Source organism: Macaca thibetana, chromosome 11 (genome assembly GCF_024542745.1).
Source record: "Macaca thibetana thibetana isolate TM-01 chromosome 11, ASM2454274v1, whole genome shotgun sequence".
NCBI lineage: Eukaryota > Metazoa > Chordata > Mammalia > Primates > Cercopithecidae > Macaca > Macaca thibetana.
Window position 1 is genome coordinate 18,720,168 of NC_065588.1, and position 20,163 is coordinate 18,740,330.

The window sequence follows — 20,163 nt, forward strand, 5'->3', positions numbered from 1 at the left end:
TAGTCTATTTTTACTAATGGCTTGGAGTTCCCCAAGGAGCTATTCAGAAGAAAAAGGAATGAGCAAACTAAGAGTACTATTGTACAGCTTATAAACATATTCCTGAACAATTTAATATATTCTTTCATAGTTATTGTCTCAAACATTCCTATTCATATCAATATTGATGCATGTAGGGGTTATCCCACTATATTTTGACTAATGTTCAAGGACAGTCATTTTAAAAATAATGCCTTCAGTCATATTGGGCATTAGGATCTTTCAAAAATGCCTTATATATTTTATCTCACTTATATATCATGACAACATAATGTAGAGCAGGCAAGAATTGTCCCTGGTTCTCCATTCCAAACTCCACCTTTGATCACTTGCCAATTTCCCACATTAAGAAACAGGGTCAAAATTGGCAAGTGAGTTGTCAGCGACTCAACTTTTAGTGGTATGCATTAGGTGTACTGAGTCATGGTCCTACATACTCTCTTGTGACCAGCAGGGGAAAATTTAAGGTTTTATTCCACTGTCCAATTTAAAGAGATGGAGACCAGATATGTACCATGAAGGAAGAAAAATCTGATAGAAATATCTTCTAGGAGAGGGATATAGTGATTCCTCTAGGCATGTACATACACACTAGGGATTGCAGCAAACTATACATGGGAAACATACATTTGGTCTATCAGCATGGGATTTGGAGTCTATGAAAAATAACTGATTTAAAACTTCCAGATGACAATAATTCTACCACATGTTGTTAAGGGTACAAACGTGGCAGGCAGATCTTTCGGGGTTTCAATCCTAGTTTGGTATTTTACTGGCTACATTCTTCACGATATGTTACTTAACCCCCAAAAGACTGTTTCCTTATCTATTAAATGAAGATAACAACATCTACCTTGTAGAGTTAATGAATAAATGACCTAACAGTGAATTCTTTGCATGGCCTAGGCACTGTGCTAAGTGCTGTATGTGTATTAATTGTTTTAAATTGCTTTGTGTGTATTAATTGATTTAAAATTCATAATAACCCTAACAGATCATTAACAAAAAGCACTTAGCACAGTACTTGCCATTCAATTCATTTATGTTCTTATACTAGATCCTTGTTAATTTATAAGAACACTGTCCAATGTAATATCCTCTAGTCACATGTTTGTTTATATTTAAATTAATTTTTATTAAACAAAATTTAAAACTCCATTCTTCAGTTTCACTGATCACATTTCAAGTACTCAGTAGCCACGTTTGGCTAGTAGTAGCCCATTGGTCAGTACAGATAGGAAACTTCCATCACCACAGAAAAGTTCATTGGTTAGTACAGAACAAATGTTAACTTTGTTGCAAGGAAGATTTGATTTAGATTCTTGTTTTAACTTTCAAACAACATATTCACCTTACTTCTCTCCACATTGCCTTGAAAGATAAGTATTTCTAAAAATATCATAAACATGTCCTTCATATGCAAATATACTGGTTTCTTCTTGTGTAAAGTGGATATATAAAGTTCTACGCATCTCCAAAATCTACAAGTTGGTTTTTCAGTAATAGCCAAGGATTCTTATTGGTAAATCTGCATTCTAGCTCCCAATTCTATTAGGCCATTTTGCAAGTATGAAATGGCTATGGTTTATAATGTGACTGTACCACAAACAAACAAAAAAACTCTACAAGGATTAAGTCTGTGATTCTGACCCCATTTAAATAATAAATATCCAGGTAGAATCAAGCTCATGAATTCATGAGCTCTTGTTTACCATAGGCTAGAAACTGCAAGGATACATTAACATATGATGAAACCCAGAGTCTTAAAATTTTCAATTTAATGAGGAAGATAAAATTAATTTACATAAAAATCCGAGGTGTGGCCGGGCATGGGATTATGGGCTCACGCCTGTAGTCCCAGCACTTTGGGAGGCCAAGGTGGGCGGATCACGAGGTCAGGAGATCCAGACCATCCTGGCTAATAGGGTGAAACCCCATCTCTACTAAAAATACAAAAAATTAGCCGGGTGTGGTAGCGGGCACCTGAAGTCCCAGCTACTCAGGAGGCTGAGGCAGGAGAATGGCGTGAACCCGGGAGGCGGAGCTGGCAGTGAGTCTAGATCATGCCACTGCACTCCAGCCTGGGCAACAGAGCAAGACTCCATCTCAAAATAATAATAATAATAATAATAATCATAGAGGTGTCCAGCATTTCTAAATGCCTATAATGATATAAATAACTACATATGAGGAGTAGTACCAAATTTTAACAACTGCTTTAACCTGCTCCAGATATTTCAAAAATAAACCCAAAACAGAAAAGCACAAATATAAGTTATGCTGTTTCTCAGGTGACACTAAAATTATACTGATGAAAACTGAGCATGTTAAAATAATGTGAAAGAACAGCTCTTTGAAAAAAAAAAATAGATTCAGAAAGCTATCAGTGGGCTTTTTTTCTCTTGTTTAATAAACTTTTCTACATACCTTAACAAAGCATTCAGCACTGAGTCATGATATATTAAACAATTGCCAAAGAGAATATATAGTGATATTTTATTTAAAAGAAGTAGCCATATGGTATTTTATTCATAAGTATTGAAATAATTTATCATTAATCAGTTGTTGAAAATTTCTGGAATATAGTATATCCAAAAAAAAACTTCTACGCTCTAATTATTCAGCTCCTTTAGGCTAAGGAAGAAAATTTGGCAGTGCAAGGCACTAATCCAGAGTAAACATATAATCTTAGATTTAGGCTCTCACAGAAATTGAAATAGAGATCAGAAGCAATGTGGACCAATTAAACTAATGAATAAATACATGTAAAACAGCACCGTGTTATTACCTCAGTTTCTGTTCATTTACCTCTCAACTCTCTTCTTCTCAATTGTGTATCTTATGAGACTCTATAGATCATCAAAGCATTTAGTGAAGGTTTCAGGACCACACTTTCTTTGGTATAGTTTCTTATAAAATAAAACCAAGTTTAAATTTGTGAAAGACTGTTTTCTACTTATGTATGTAATCTATTTGTTAATTCTGTCTCAACCTGACTCTTTTATGTTAAATTCTTTAAAAAGAATTCAGTCTACTTACCATGACCCAGTTACAACTTGAGAAATACTTGACATGGGTTATAAATTCTATCTTGTGCGAATGATCAGTCCCCAGGATTATGGGCCACAAACATTTCGTGGGTCCACTACAGAGTTAATGGCTCATCCTTGGCAAAGAGCAGCATGTCTCCAGATATCCATATTGCTTTTTATTTACTCCTGAGAAAAGCAGGGGAAAAAGTAATCCATGAAATTCCCATCTTGCTTAAAAGTAACATCTGTAGGAGACCCAAGAGTGTTGCCGGCTGAGTTCACGAAAATAAAAGCCTGTGTTTCATCAGCTTTTCTCTCATTAAAAAATCAATATCAGCTATTATGGAAGGCTTCCAGAGAACACAGAGACCATTTGCCCAGTTTAAAATGTTTATCACACCCATTATTATATCAGATATTTCCCATCAGAAATCTTTCTAACTTCTCTATGTGATGGGGAAGAGTGTCTGCTTTTCTGAGCATAACTGGTAAAACAGATTTGGACTTAGTAGGAAGAGAACAAAAGTAAAGACTTCAAAAATGTTCCCGACCTTTAAAAGGGGAGATATCTGTTCATTACCTGTATCTGTTCACTTCCTGTTCTAGCTTCGCTTTCTCTTTGCTATTGCCCCCATTAAAGTTATTACCCATGCAGTCTGGAGTGGGAGGCACCTGAACCATGGGGCTGGGGATCAGAGAAGAGACACAGCTAAGTGCACCCGGCTAAGAGGCCATCCTTACTCTGTGATATGCAGAGTCAACACTCAAAGTCTCCTCTCCAAGGAACAGAACACATTAATAAGGCAAACTTGGCACATGTTACCTTTAGTCAGATACATGGTGGGGAGAGAACTATTATAGGTTCATCTGGTATGAAGCAGTCTGTACTTGGCGGCTAGTGTGTGACATGTGTGGGTTATGTGTGTGGGTGTTGGCAAGGGAACGAGTAAGTATAGGGTCCACTTTCCAGAGAAATGTTTGATAGAGTTCTAACCAAGCAGGTGTGAACTCAGGGTATCCAGAGAAACTGGAATGCAATTCAGACCTTACAGAAGCAGCCTGTCCTTAGAAAATGGATAGTTACGGTGTGATAAAGAAGAAATCTGCCTCAATGAGCACACAGAAGTCTCTATACCTCTTAGTACAGAACTAGTAAGATAAAACCTAATCTAGATTCTAGTGACTATCGGGAATGTGTCTTCCTATGGTTGACTTTGTTAAGTTTAGTAGTCAGCATTAAATTTGCTAATTGTATGTTTTCATTGCCTAATAGCATCAAGCATTTTTTTCTCTCTTATTTTAAACTTTTATTTTAGATTCGGGGTACCTGTGAAGGTTTATTATACAGGTAAACTTCTGTCACAGGGATTTGATGTGCAGATTATTTCATCACCCAGGTATTAAGCCCAGTACCCAGTAGTGATCTTTCCTGCTCCTCACCCTCCTCCTACCCTTGACCCTCAAGTAGAACCCAGTGCCTGTTGTTTCCATCTTTGTGTTCATGAGTTCTCACCATTTAGCTCCCTCTTATAAGTGAGAATATGCAGTATATGGTTTTCTGTTCCTGCATTAGTTTGCTAAGGATAATAGCCTCCAGCTCCATCCATGTTCCAGCAAAAGACATGATCTCATTTTTTGTCAGGCTTCATAGTATTCTATGGTGTATATGTGCCCCATTTTCTTTATCCAGTCTGTCACCGATGGACATTTAGGTTGATTCCATGTCTTTGCTATTGTAAATAGTGCTGCAGTGAACATTTGTGTGCATGTGTCTTTACGGTAGAATGATATACCCAGCAATGAGACTGCTGTGTCTAATGGTAGTTCTGCTTTTAGCTCTTTGAGGAATCACCATACTGCTTTTCACAATGGTTGGACTAATTTATACTCCAGCCAACAGTGTATAAGTGTTCCCTTTTCTCCACAGCCTCGCCAGCATCTGTTATTTTCTGACTTTTTACTAATAGCCATTCTGACTGGTGTGAGATGCTGTCTTATTGTGGTTTTGATTTGCATTTCTCTAGTGATCAGTGGTATTGAGTTTTTTTTCATATGCTTGTTGACCACATGTATGCCTTCTTTTGAGAAGTGTCTGTTCATGTCCTTTGCCCACTTTTTAATGGGATTTTTTGTTTTTCTCTTGTAAATATGTTTTAAGTTTCTTATAGATGCTGGGTATTAGACCTTTGTCAGATGCATAGTTTGCAAATATTTTCTCTCATTCTATAGGTTGTCTGTTTACTCTGTTGATAGTTTCTTTTGCTGTGCAGAAGCTCTTACGTTTAATTAGATCCCACCTGGCAATTTTTGCTCTCATTGCGATTGTTTTTGGTGTCTTCATCATGAAATCTTTGCCCATTCCTATGTCCAGGATGGTATTGCCTAGGTTGTCTTCCAGATTTTTATAGCTTTGGGTTTTACATTTAAGTCTTTAATCCATCTTGAGTTGATTTTTGTATATGGTGTAAGGAAGGGGTCCAGCTTCAATCTTGTGCATATGGCTAGCCAGTTATCCCAACAGCATTTATTGAATCGGGAGTCCTTTCCACACTGCTTGTTTTTGTCAGCTTAGTCAAAGATCAGATGGTCATAATTGTGCAACCTTATTTCTGGCCTCTGTTTTGTTCCATTGGTCTATGTGCCTATTTTTGTACCAGTACCATGCTGTTTTGGTTACTGTAGCCTGAATCATGTATTTTTTATTCATTTATTCATGCATTCATTACACCAGACATTTATTAAAATCTAGCTATTTTCAAAGCACCATCCTGGGCAATGTACACAATTCAACATTAAATACAAATCCAGTTCCTGTTCTCGAAGAACTTAAGATCTAATGTGACAAACATACATATGAGCAAAACACAGTAAAAGCTAGGAAGCAATAAGTACTGTGAAAGAAGTAGAACCAAAATATGATTGTACAAAGAAAGCAGTCATTAAATCTCATCACGAGGATCAGTGATGCTTCAAAGAGGAAGCTGAGCCTTGAAAAAGAATTTCAGTAGACAAGGAAAGAGAGAAAAGGCAATTCCAGCTGAGAGAAAAATGTATGTGTGGAGGTTTAATGAGCATGGGCATGACGTGTAGTAAATGAAGGTAACCAAGTTTGCCCAGTCTGTGCTACAGATGGAAATCTCTGTAGAACATGAGGCTGGAGTGATAAGTTACAGTGTGATTAAAGACATTTGTGACCAGAATAAGGATTTTAGACACTTGACAAACTAGAAGTTTGTATGCTTATAATGAAGAAGTACCATTATCTACCTGGGATCTTAGGCAGATAACAGAGTTTATGGAATTAAAGAGATAAAGATTGGAGAACAAGATAAAAGTAATTCAAGATATCTAGGCAAATGAAGATGAGGGGCTGAATTAGGACAATGATAATTACAATGAAAAAGGGGAATGAATACAAGAGACTGCTGAGGAGTGTTTTTAATAGAATGAAGTAATTGATTGTAGGAACCAGGAAAAAGAGAGAATCAAAGAAGATACGAATTTCTTGTTAGTTGGGCAGTGGTGGCAGTGTAAATGAAACAGAAAAAAAGAAGGAAAAGTTTATGTGAGAAGAGAATTTGCTGTAATTTAGATGTCATGAGTTTAAGATGCTAATAGATCTTCCAGGAGGAGAGACCGTTGACAACTCTCCAGGACTCCCTCATCCATCTCCTTGGTTTCAATTATCATTTATATGCTAATGACGGTCAAATCTGTATTACAGCGTGTGTTTTGGGCCCCTCACAGCCCTGTCAATATGTCCAATCAATCTCCCAGTTTTCTCAATTCTACTTTCTACATTTATTTAAAATCCAATGGCTGATCTTCATTCCTAACCAGTCTCCTAATCTAGCCTCTTATTGGGCTTCATTTTAGTCCATTTTCCATACGTAACCACAATGATCTTTCAAGACACAATTAAATCTCTTACTTTCATGTTAAAACACTTAAAGAGCTTTCTTGTTTTTTTTGTACTTTAGCATAGAGTACAAAATCCTTAATGTTGCCAGAATGTCTTATCCTACTTGCCTTTCATTCTCATCTCTTGCTGCTCACCCACGTAATACTCAGTTCCAGAAAGCCAGCCTGGATTTCCTTCTGCAGACACACTAAAGACATCTTGCTTTCCTTTGTACATCTCACTTTCCCATATATGCTGCTCCCTCAGCCTGGGTGGGAGTGGTGGGAAAAAAGAATAGTTTTTATACCATCCTTTTTCTCATTTGAACTTCATCAAGTTAATCACTATTTCACCCATTTTCCAAAACCATATTCTTACTTTACCTTTTGTTTTAAGGATCCATAGTATTATTCTTAACTTCTTACTGTAAGAGGGCCTTTGTTCCACAGCAGTAAATAATTTATCTTCTTAGTCACAGAGGTACCGATAACAGTCTTCTTTTTTTTTTTTTTTTTGCAAAGTTCAAATTTAGTTTAGAAAGTTCTATTATTTTCTAAAAAACATTGTCTACAACTAAAGAGATTATAAGTCCTTCAGTCTACACCATAATATAAGCAAAATATCTTCCTGAAAATTAGCAGGAAAATACCTTATACAATTTATCCTTAATTATTTATTGCCTTAGTAAATATAGTCACCACTTCAGTAGGGAAAATTGTATTCTTTTAGTGAAAATCATGGAGTCATAAAACAACATAGGATTAAGAACCAGAGGGGTGAGTTTTATACTCTATGTTTGAACATCATTTGACCTGGACATATCACTTACAGTTTTCTGGACATTAAGCTTTTCTTCTCTAAAATGAGTATTATTAGATAATCTTTGTGTAATATTTTGTAATGTATAAAGCTCTTTCTCATTTTGTATCTATTTTAAAAATGAGAAAATGAAGACTCAAAGAGGTTAAGGAACTTCCTCAAAATCACATAGATTTTAAATGATAGGTACACAAATTCTGACATGGGAATAATAGTATCATGTTTACTTCACTGGTTGATGATGAGAATAAAACTGAATTATTAATCTACAAGAATTTTCCAATTATAGTGATTCTTTTATTATAGTTGTTATTGCTGTTGTCTCTACTACATAATAGGAGAGGTTAAAATGCATGAACTTATGTGCATCCATGTATATAAACTGAAAGACATTGCCATGCAAACTTGGGTCTAGATGTCTCTGGGTAGAATTAATCAAGTAAGCTTGACTGTGTCTGAATTTATTCTGTCTTCTTTCTGCTTTGTTTGTTCTTGTTGTGGTTAAGATGCTATATGCAGGACTGCCTGAGCTAAGTGGAATTCAAGACCTGAAATATGTGTATAATAATCTTCGTCCGCAAGACACAGACCTGGAAGCAACAAGTCATTTTACCAAGTAAGATCAGCTATGAATGTGTGAGCATGGATGAATGAATGTAAGCAGACACATGTTCTACAATGGAGATGATTTCAGGTTGACCAGTCATTGGTACGAAGCTGTCATTTCTAGAACAAGCTTGTGTTCCCTTTTCCAAAGAGCAGAAAGGAAGCAATGTGAATGTCTAGCACAAGGCCTTAGTCAGTGTTTCTGCAGCATGTCATTGTTTGCTAACCAGCCTCTACATCGAACAGATTGCTCAATAAGAGGTCATTAAAAAGAGCAAGATCCTCTGACACAAATAAATTGGTTGTTCTACTTGAAATATGTCCAGAAAAACAATTTGGAAAAAGAGATTTATGATGAGATATGTACTCACTACTTTCATCTATAAGACAATACACATATTGGGATATTTAGTCAAAGACCTGTGACTCTGTTTTACTTTTAATCTATTTTTTATTAAACAAGTCTAGCAAAACACTAATGTATATCAAGGTAAGAATCTGGGCAGAATATGATGAATATCAATTAGACCCCAAATCTGGTCAAAAGGGCAGTACGTTTTATAAGATCCTTTTGAATTTTTATTTAAATGGATATATAATTCCTGGCAAATTTTAGGTGCTCAATAAATGTTAGCAGTTATTATTTTCCTACAAACAGTAGAGAAAAGCTGCATTCTTTCTTTCCTGTAACCTCTTAATTGTGGCCTTGCGTCTAATTTTTAATTGTTCTAATATTTTCCACTAGAAATTTACAAACAGAGATTATATTCTTTCAAGGGGAATGTATGCTTTAAAGAAAATCATGATTACAATAAAACCTCGTCCAGGTTTTACTTTTCCTCTCATCCTTCCAGAATATACAGCAAGAAATTGTTTCCCATTCCAATGGTGGCTTCATGGGGATGTCTTACATGCCTGGGGAATTATTCTTGCGTCAGGGATTTCTGTTTCATGAACTTGAATGCGTACACTGCCCTTGTTGTTGAAAAGAGGCCATATGGCCGGGTGCGGTGTCTCAAGCCTGTAATCCCAGCACTTTGGGAGGCCTAGACGGGCGGATCATGAGGTCAGGAGATCGAGACCATCCTGGCTAACACGGTGAAACCCCGTCTCTACTAAGAAATACAAAAAAAAAAAAAAAAAAAAAAATAGCCGGGCGAGGTGGCGGGTGCCTGTAGTCCCAGCTACTCGGGAGGCTGAGGCAGGAGAATGGCGTGAACCCAGGAGGTGGAGCTTGCAGTGAGTAGACAGCACGCCACTGCACTCCAGCCTGGGCGACAGAGCGAGACTCCGTCTCAAAGAAAAAAAAAAAAAAGAAAAGAGGCAATGTGACAGAATCACAAAATATTACAGCTGAAAGAGCCCTTATAGTTTATTTATTCTGGCAATAGACATTCAAGTGAGAAAAACTGAGATCAGTAATAAATTAAGTGCTGTAGCTTACTATTAGTCCCCCCTGAAACAGGCAAAGCCATATATGTATTTGAATGAAAAAAGTTCTTTCAGGTCCTGGCCAAAAGAAAAATGTAAATAGGCTTTATTCATCTGCCAGAATTCCATCTCTTCCTATCCCTCTACTTCATGGGACACACCGAGATCTGTAAAGAGCATGACTTGGATATCAGTGATCTTTCCTATGGTAACTCATCTCCCCTTCCCATTCAAGAGGACATGAACTAATGTGGGAAGTAGATCTGAAGCTAGAACCTCATGGCGGTGAGGCAGATGGTGTGATCCTGCCTGTGTACCTCTGCCAGGACAATCTTCCCTCTTACCAATGTTATGTGGTATGTTCTGTTAATTAAACTTCTTTCTTCAACTTTGGGATAAAGAACTTGTTCTCCATCAAAGCCTTAAAAGGCATCAAACTATGTAAACCAGGACACATCATTTCTCCGTTGGATAATTTTCCTTGGTGTGCCATCTCCTATCTCTCAATTCCTAGGACCTTATAATCTGATTGTCTTTGCTAAGGTTTATCCAACCACCTGCCCTCTGCCTCCATTATTCCACATGAATCCTTTTCTGGGTAGGCCATTCTCTCCATGTACATTCATTCCTGCTTTGTCTGTTTAACTCACATTACTAGCCTCACTAGAAATGCTCCAATGGAACCATAAAATTTCTGGAATACAGGAAGATTCTGATCTAACTTTTAATCCCACCCATCCCTTGATATTCTGGACAGCTAGCACCTCATCCATGAAACCTAATCTGATCATTCCAGTACTCCCCAGTCTTTTCTTCTATAATTCTCCTGAACATGCCATCTTTTGTGCTGTCCTTAATTTTATTACTGAATTACATACTGTTTTGTTTATCCCTTTAATTAATATATTGATGAGTTATATCAATTTCTCCCAAGTAAAGCAGGGAATGTATTCCCACTTCCAAGAATATCTGAATGTGAAACAAGCCCTATTTAACAGAAAATACAATTTAAACATCAAATATCAAGTATATAAAAAGCATATAATAATAACTACAACTTAATGCAGTGCTTCTTGTGTGTCAAGCCCTGTTCTAAGTGCTTTTCTTACAGTAATCTATTTAATTGTCATAACAATCCTTTGAGGTATTAATATCTTTATCTACATTTTTATACTAGTGAATTGAGACTCCAGGGAAGTTAAATAATTTACCAGAGTACATTCTCTGTGCTCAAAATCACCTCTTCCATATGTGGGCTCTCAGGAATGCGCTGCTTTGTATTTCAGACCACAGTCTTCTCAAGGTTTTTCAAAGCCTACATTGGCTGAAGTTTGACAAAGATATATTCTTCACCCTTTCTCAGGCACTAATCCTCTTATCCGGAATACCTCAAGCATCAGCAGAGAACAGAAGTTCCTTCCTGGAACTGTTATCTCTATGCTACCACCAGGAGTCCCCTGGGTGTTTGGTTCCAGATCTGCTTTGCAACCTTGAGAGACCCCTAACCGGTAACTTGGCTGCTGACTTCCTGGAAGGTACCTGCCTTCCTTTTCCTTTTGTGGCCCATTCCACAATGCCATGAGCCTCTCTCTACTTTTCTTCTCAGAGAAATATCCTATGAGGCTCACTATCCCCTAACTTCCAAGAGCCCATCTCAGTCATATTTTTTAATCTAAAAGTCTCAATTACATACCTTTATTTTTAGATATGATTTAATATGCAAATAGCATATCTGTTCAATTTCTCTCTGTTTCTTGCTCAGCATATATACATCAAGCACTGAGGATCTTTTCTATCACACATCCCATCTAGCACTATGAACAATCTCTTACAGAGAGGCCAGCAGCCTCCATTAATTGTAACTGTAACTACCATTTGAAAATGTTTCCTGAGATCTATCATTTGTACATTATATATTTCTGAAACAAATTATGCATTATGTCTTTTGAAAAGCCTTAAACAATGAGTAGAGTGAATTTATGAAAGTAGCCTGGGATAATTGAAAACAACTTTAATGAAACTCTAAATAACAGGATACCCATGATTCAAATAATGGTCAAAAATTATGTAGACTTGTTCCAAGATGGCCGAACAGGAACAGCTCCAGTCTACAGCTCCCAGCATGAGAGACACAGCAGACGGGTGATTTCTGCATTTCCAACTGAGGTACCAGGTTCATCTCACTGGGGCTTGTCAGTTAGTGGGTGCAGGACAGTGGGTGCAGCTCACCAAACAAGAGCCGAAGCAGGGTGAGACATCGCCTCACCTGGGAAGTGCAAGGGGACAGGGAATTCCCTTTCCTAGCCAAGGGAAGCTGTGACAGATGGCACCTGGAAAATCAGGTCACTCCCACCCTAATACTGTGCTTTTCCAGCAGTCTTAGCAAACGGTGCACCAGGAGATTATATCCTGCGCCTGGCTCAGAGGGTCCCATGCCCACGGAGCATCGCTCATGGATAGCACAGCAGTATGAGATGGAACTGCAAGGCGGCAGTGAGGCTGGGGGAGGGGCAACCAACATTGCTGAGGCTTGAGTAGGTAAACAAAGCGGCTGGCTGGGAAGCTCGAACTGGGTGGGGCCCACAACAGCTCAAGGAGGCCTGCCTGCATCTGTACACTCCAGCTCTTGGGGCAGGTCATAGCTGAACAAAAGGCAGCAGAAACTTCTGCAGACTTAAATGTCCCTGTCTGACAGCTTTGAAGAGAATAGTGGTTCTCCCAGCATGGAGTTTGAGATCTGAGAATGGACAGACTGCCTCCTCAAGTGGGTCCCTGACCCCCGAATAGCCTAACTGGGAGGCACCTCCCAGTAGGGACTGACTGACACCTCACACGGCCGGGTACCCCTCTGAGACGAAGCTTCCAGAGGAACAATCAGACAGCAACATTTGCTGATCTGCCATATTCGCTGATCTGCCATATTCGCTAATCTGTAGCCTCCGCTGCTGATACCCAGGCAAACAGGGTCTGGAGTGGACCTCCAGCAAACTCCAACAGACCTGCAGCTGATGGTCCTGACTGTTAGGAGGAAAACTAACCAACAGAAAGGATATCCCCAACAAAACCCATCTGAACGTCACCATCATCAAAGACCAAAGGTAGATAAAACCACCAAAATGGGGAGAAACCAGAGCAGAAAAGCTGAAAATTCTAAAAATCAGACCGCCTCTTCTCCTCCAAAGGAAGGCAGCTCCTCGCCAGCAACGGAACAAAGTTGGATGGAGAATGACTTTGACAAGTTGAGAGAAGAAGGCTTCAGACGATCAAACTTCTCCAAGCTAATGGATGATGTTTGAACCCATCGCAAAGAAGCTAAAACCCTTGAAAAAAGATTAGGTGAATGGCTAACTAGAATAACCAGTGTAGAGAAGTCCTTAAATGACCTGGTGGAGCTGAAAATCGTGGCACGAGAACTATGTGACACATGCACAAGCTTCAGTAGACAATTTGATCAACTGGAAGAAAGGGTATCAGTGATTGAAGATCAAATGAATGAAATGAAGTGAGAAGAGAAGTTTAGAGAAAAAAGAGTAAAAAGAAATGAACAAATCTTCCAAGAAATATGGGACTATGTGAAAAGACCAAATCTACGTCTGACTGGTGTACCTGAAAGTGACAGGGAGAATGGAAACAAGTTGGAAAACACTCTTCAGGATATTATCCAGAAGAACTTCCCCAACCTAGCAACGCAGGCCAACATTCAAATTCAGGAAATGCAGAGAACACCACAAAGATACTCCTCGAGAAGAGCAACTCCAAGACACATAATTGTCAGATTCATCAAAGTTGAAATGAAGGAAAAAATGTTAAGGGCAGCCAGAGAGAAAGGTCGGGTAACCCACAAAGGGAAGCCCATCAGACTAACAGCAGATCTCTCAGCAGAAACTCTACAAGCCCGAAGAGAGTGGGGGCCAATATTGAACATTCTTAAAGAAAAGAATTTTCAACCCAGAATTTCATATCCAGCCAAACTAAGCTTCATAAGTGAAGGAGAAATAAAATACTTTACAGACAAGCAAATGCTGAGAGATTTTGTCATCACCAGGCCTGCCTTACAAGACCTCCTGCAGGAAGCACTAAACATGGAAAGGAACAACTGGTACCAGCCACTGCAAAAACATGCCAAACTGTAAAGACCATTGATGCTAGGAAGAAACTGAGTCAACTAACGAGCAAAATAACCAGCTAACATCATAATGACTGGATCAAATTCACACATAACAATATTAACCTTAAATGTAAATGGACTAAATGCACCAATTAAAAGACACAGGCTGACAAATTGGATAGTCAAGACCCATCAATGTGCTGTATTCAGGAGACCCATCTCACGTGCAGAGACACACATAGGCTCAAAATAAAGGGATAGAGGAAGATCTACCAAGCAAATAGAAAACAAAAAAAGGCAGGGGTTGCAATCCTAGTCTCTGATAAAACAGACTTTAAACCAACAAAGATCAAAAGAGACAAAGCCATTACATAATGGAAAAGGGATCAATTCAACAAGAAGAGCTAACCTAAATATATATGCACCCAATACGGGAGCACCCAGATTCATAAAGCAATTCCTTAGAGACCTACAGAGAGACTTAGACTCCCACACAATAATAATGGGAGACTTTAACACCCCACTGTCAACATTAGACAGATCAATGAGACAGAAAGTTAACAAGGATATCCAGGAATTGAACTCAGCTCTGCACCAAGCAGACCTAATAGATATCTACAGAACTCTCCACCCCAAGTCAACAGAATATACATTCTTCTCAGCACCACATCACACTTATTCCAAAGTTAACCACATAGTTGGAAGTAAAGCACTCCTCAGCAAATGTAAAAGAACAGAAATTATAACAAACTGTCTCTCAGACCACAGTGCAATCAAACTAGAACTCAGGATTAAGAAACTCACTCAAAACTGCTCAACTACATGGAAACTGAACAACCTGCTCCTGAATGACTACTGGGTACATAACGGAATGAAAGCAGAAATAAAGATGTTCTTTGAAACCAATGAGAGCAAAGATACAACATACCAGAATCTCTGGGATACATTTAAAGCAGTGTGTAGAGGGAAATTTATAGCACTAAATGCCCACAAGAGAAAGCAAGAAAGATCTAAAACTGACACCCTAACATCACAATTAAAAGAACTAGAGAAGCAAGAGTAAACATATTCAAAAGCTAGGAGGAGGTAAGAAATAACTAAGATCAGAGCAGAAATGAAGGAGATAGAGACACAAAAAACCCTTCAAGAAATCAATGAATCCAGGAGCTGGTTTTTTGAAAAGATCAACAAAATAGATAGACCACTAGCAAGACTAATAAAGAAGAAAAGAGAGAAGAATCAAATAGACACAATTAAAAAATGGTAAAGGGGATATCACCACTGATCCCATGGAAATAAAAAATACCATCAGAGAATACTATAAGCACCTCTATGCAAATAAACTAGAAAATCTAGAAGAAATGGGTAAATTCCTGGACACACACACCCTCCCAGGACTAAATCAGGAAGAAGTTGAATCCCTGAACAGACCAATAATAGGCTCTGAAATTGAGGCAATAATTAATAGCCTACCAACCAAAAAAACTCCAGGACCAGACAGATTCACAGCCAAATTCTACCACAGGTACAAGGAGGAGCTGGTACCATTCCTTCTGAAACTATTCCAATTGATAGAAAAAGAGGGAATCCTCCCTAACTCATTTTTATAAGGCCAGCATCATCCTGATACCAAAGCCTGTCAGAAACACAACAAAAAAAGAGAATTTTAGACCAATATCCCTGATGAACATTGATGCACAAATCCTCAATAAAATACTGGCAAACTGAATCCAACAGCACATCAAAAAGCTTATACACCATGATCAAGTGGGCTTCATCCCTGGGATGCAAGGCTGGTTCAACATACACAAATTAATAAATGTAATCCATCATGTAAACAGAACCAAAGACAAAAACCACATGATTATCTCAATAGATGCAGAAAAGGCTTTTGACAAAATTCAACAGCGTTTCATGCTAAAAACTCTCAATAAATTAGGTATTGATGGGATATATCTCAAAATAATAAGAGCTATTTATGACAAATCCATAGCCAATATCATACTGAATGGGCAAAAACTGGAAGCATTCCCTTTGAAAACTGGCACAAGACAGGGAATGCCCTCTCTCACCACTCTTATTCAACATACTGTTGGAAGTTCTAGTCAGGGCAATCAGGCAGGAGAAAGAAATAAAGGGTATTCAATTAGGAAAAGAGGAAGTCAAATTGTCCGTGTTTGCAGATGACATGATTGTATATTTAGAAAACCTCATCGTCTCAGCCCGAAATCTTCTTAAGCTGATAAGCAACTTCAGCAAAGTCTCAGGATACAAAATTAATGTGCAAAAATCACAAGCATTCTTATACACCAATAACAGACAAACAGAGAGCCAAATCATGAGTGAACTCCCATTCATGATTGCTTCAAAGGGAATAAAATACCTAGGAATCCAACTTACAAGGGATGTGAAGGACCTCTTCAAGGAGAACTATAAACCACTGCTCAGCAAAATAAAAGAGGATGCAAATAAATGGAAGAATATTCCATGCTCATGGATAGAAGAATCAATATCGTGAAAATGACCATACTGCCCAAGGTAATTTATAGATTCATTGCCATCCCCATTAAGCTACCAATGACTTTCTTCACAGAATTGGAAAAAATACTTTAAAATTCATATGGAACCAAAAAAGAGCCCACATTGCCAAGGCAATCCTAAGCCAAAAGAACAAAGCTGGAGGTATCATGCTACCTGACTTCAAACTATACTACAAGGCTACAGTAACCAAAACAGCATGGTACTGGTACCAAAACAGAGATATAGACCAACGGAACAGAACAGAGCCCTCAGAAATAATACCACACATTTACAACCATCTGATCTTTGACAAACCTGACAAAAACAAGAAATGGGGAAAGAATTCCCCATTTAATAAATGGTGCTTGGAAAACTGGCTTGCCATATGTAGAAAGCTGAAACTGGATCCCTTAAGTATGCCTTATACAAAAATTAATTCAAGATGGATTAAAAAGACTTAAATGTTAGACCTAAAACCATAAAAATCCTTGAAGAAAACCTAGGCAATACCATTCAGGACATAGGCATGGGCAAGGGCTTCATGTCTAAAACACCAAAAGCAATGGCAGCAAAAGCCAAAATTGACAAATGGGATCTAATTAAACCAAAGAGCTTCTGCACAGCAAAAGAAACTACAGGCAACCTACAGAATGGCAAAAAATGTTTGCAGTCTACCCATCTGACAAAGGGCTAATACCCAGAATCTACAAAGAACTTAAACAAATTTACAAGAAAAAATCAAACAACCCCATCAAAAAGTGGGCAAAAGATATGAACAGACACTTCTCAAAAGAAGACATTTATGCAGCCAACAGACACATGAAAAAATGCTCATCATCACTGGCCATCAGAGAAATGCAAACCAAAACCACAATGAGATACCATCTCACACCAGTTAGAATGGCAATCATTAAAAAGTCAGGAAACAACAGGTGCTGGAGAGGATGTGGAGAAATAGGAACACTTTGACACTGTTGGTGGGACTGTAAACTAGTTCAACCATTGTGGAAAACAGTATGGCGATTCCTCAAGGATCTAGAACTAGAAATACCATTTGACCCGGCCATCCCATTACTGGGTATATACCCAAAGGATTATAAGTCATGCTGCTATAAAGACACATGCACAAGTATGTTTATTGCGGCACTATTCACAATAGCAAAGACTTGGAACCAACCCAAATGTCCATCAATGATAGACTGGATTAAGAAAGTGTGGCACAGATACACCATGGAATACTATGCAGTCATAAAAAAGGATGAGTTCATGTCCTTTGTAGGGACATGGATGAAGCTGGAAACCATCATTCTGAGCAAACTATCACAAGGAGAGAAAACCAAACACCACATGTTCTCACTCATAGGTGGGAATTGAACAATGAGAACACTTGGACACAGGGTGGGAACATCGCACACTGAGGCCTGTCGTGGGGTCGGAGGAGGGGGGAGGGATAGCATCAGGAGCTGTACCTAATGTAAATGAGTTAATGGGTGGAGCACACCAACATGGCACATGTATATATATGTAACAAACCTGCATGTTGTGCACATGTACCCTAGAACTGAAAGTATAGTAATAAAAAAAAAATAGTTCACAGGCTAGTGAAAGAGGCAGATATGTTCATATATGGCTATAAGTGCTAAAATAGCAATAAAAAATAAAATAATAATAATAAATAACAAAAAATGTAGACTTGTTTACTTTGTGTAAATAATATTATTATTTTGTGCTGTGTTCTCTGACATCACATGGATTTTAAAACTTGAGACTAAATGCAGACCTCATTGCACATCATTCACCAAAAAAAAAAAAAAAGTTTTGTCATAGATCCATCATTGGTGTCTTGGTGCTTCAATGAGTGGCATTAATTCATAGATAGATAATTGATAAAAGTATATTATATACATTTAATATGAGCCCCTCTACATTTAAACTCCTTGTTCTTTTTATTTCTTTGTTCTGATAGGCTAAAAGCGTTTTATGCCACTGTTTATTGTGATACAACTACTAAGTTACAGACAAAAGACAAGAAAATCCCCTCTCCCTTCTCCAACAGCCTCACAGATTGGGATCAAGAGCCAAGATCAAGCCATCTCATAACATGTGCGGCTACTTTAAGTGTCCTGGTCCTAACTACAATATTAGCACTAAGAGGCTGCCCCTCTTGACCCTATTTGAGACTTGAAAGAAATAAACAGCTTTTTCCTGCCTCTGTACTCTATTTAGGAACAACCCAAGATTTTACCTCGCTCCTGGACATATCCCTTCTAGGTCAGGAGCTGATCCTAAGAGTTTCAGGGGATGATACATACTGTGTGGCATTAAAAATTCTGTACAATTAATGGTATTTAGAGGGAAAATGAAAGTAAAATTGGTTTGCTGGCCACAGATGCTTTTCACATCATCATCAACTACTCTCTGTTTCCCTCACTCTCTTCCACTCCCCTTACAGCTGAGTGATGTTGAATAGAATCAAGAAAGTATCATGACTCAGTCCCCTGCAAACTGATACTCTCATGTAATATCTCTGCAGGGCTCACTGCTAGGCAACAAAGGCAGCCATCCATTAAAATGCTGTCCAAAAGGGTTATTTCAGAAATTTCAATCACTCTCAAACCTCGGGTTAGCTGTCCTCATAAAGACCTAACTTATTTCACAGACCAGACTGGGATCATTAAGCATAAACTTCCCTGCCCACCTCCCCTCCCACATACAGATAGTACTTTTCATTCTATCCATTTTCTTCTCCAAGGGAGTGAGAGGACATTCTTCATGTATGCTCAGATATTCCACTTGGCCTGCCATATAAATTCTCATTTAGTAAGTATATGATCTGTTCTTCAGCTAAAACTGAAGCCAGCTTGAAGCAAAACAAAACCCCACACTTCAAAAAACAAAAACCAAAACAAAACTAAAAGACAAGTTGTTTGCATTCGTGAGCTATTTTGACAGCAAAAGAATCCTGTCTGGTAGCCTTAGATTGAAGGCTCTACATGGAGTCAAACTGTAAGCTAACAAATCCCAGAAACCAATAGGGCTTGGCTAGTTTCTAGTGGAAACACACAGGCCTTCTACAGTTTACCTCTGCTTAGCATATTCTATTGTTCCCTGCCCAGTGCCCAATATTCCCCAGTGTAAATTCCAGAGAGAGACAAACTCTGACTTAACTAGTTGCCTTTGTCCTTACTGGACAAGTTTCTTCATGCGAAGCCACAGTGGATTTCGTTGCCCAGCCTTATTCCTATCATAGATCACCCCTTCACAGAAAAATAGCCTAGAACTTCTTCTGTGAACTTTGAGCTGTGAGGGAAGTCTTAGGAGGGGCCATTAGGCAGAACGGGCACAGTGACCGTCCAACAAGTACAACATTGAAACCGTTGGAAATGTGGATGGCATCCAGAGAGTGCACCTGGCCTCCACATCATAGACACAGGAGCCAGAGTCCCTGTACCACTGAAGGTTTGCAGACTCAATTCCAGAAATTCTTTGTTCCCCTCATTCCTTATTTATTTCTCATGGCTAGGGTGTGAGACAAGACTCTTTATGCACAAATGTCTTAAAACATAGTTCAATGATTTTATATCTTGTTTCTCCTCAAAACTGAGAAATAGCACATGGGACGGAAATGCAAATCCTTGTGTACTTTTATCATTAAATTTTTTTTTTTTTACTACAATGCAAACTGTGGTTATAACTCCACAAATAAG

The 20,163-nt window shown here is 38.4% G+C and overlaps 1 protein-coding gene and 1 long non-coding RNA gene across 5 annotated transcripts in view; one reads left to right on the forward strand and one right to left on the reverse strand.

The window, feature by feature from the left end:
- Positions 1-20,163, forward strand: part of PIK3C2G (phosphatidylinositol-4-phosphate 3-kinase catalytic subunit type 2 gamma) — a 424,274-nt gene that overhangs the window by 303,085 nt on the left and 101,026 nt on the right. For all 4 annotated transcript variants that reach the window (XM_050750052.1, XM_050750054.1, XM_050750055.1 and 1 more), the window contains one exon: positions 8,298-8,407. In XM_050750052.1, coding sequence (XP_050606009.1) covers positions 8,298-8,407 — 110 coding nt within the window. The remainder of the gene's footprint in view (positions 1-8,297; positions 8,408-20,163) is intronic.
- LOC126931694 (uncharacterized) overlaps positions 2,745-20,163 on the reverse strand; it is a 45,625-nt gene continuing 28,206 nt past the window's right edge. The window contains exon 4 of the long non-coding RNA XR_007717900.1: positions 2,745-3,257. This is a non-coding gene — a long non-coding RNA (uncharacterized LOC126931694). The remainder of the gene's footprint in view (positions 3,258-20,163) is intronic.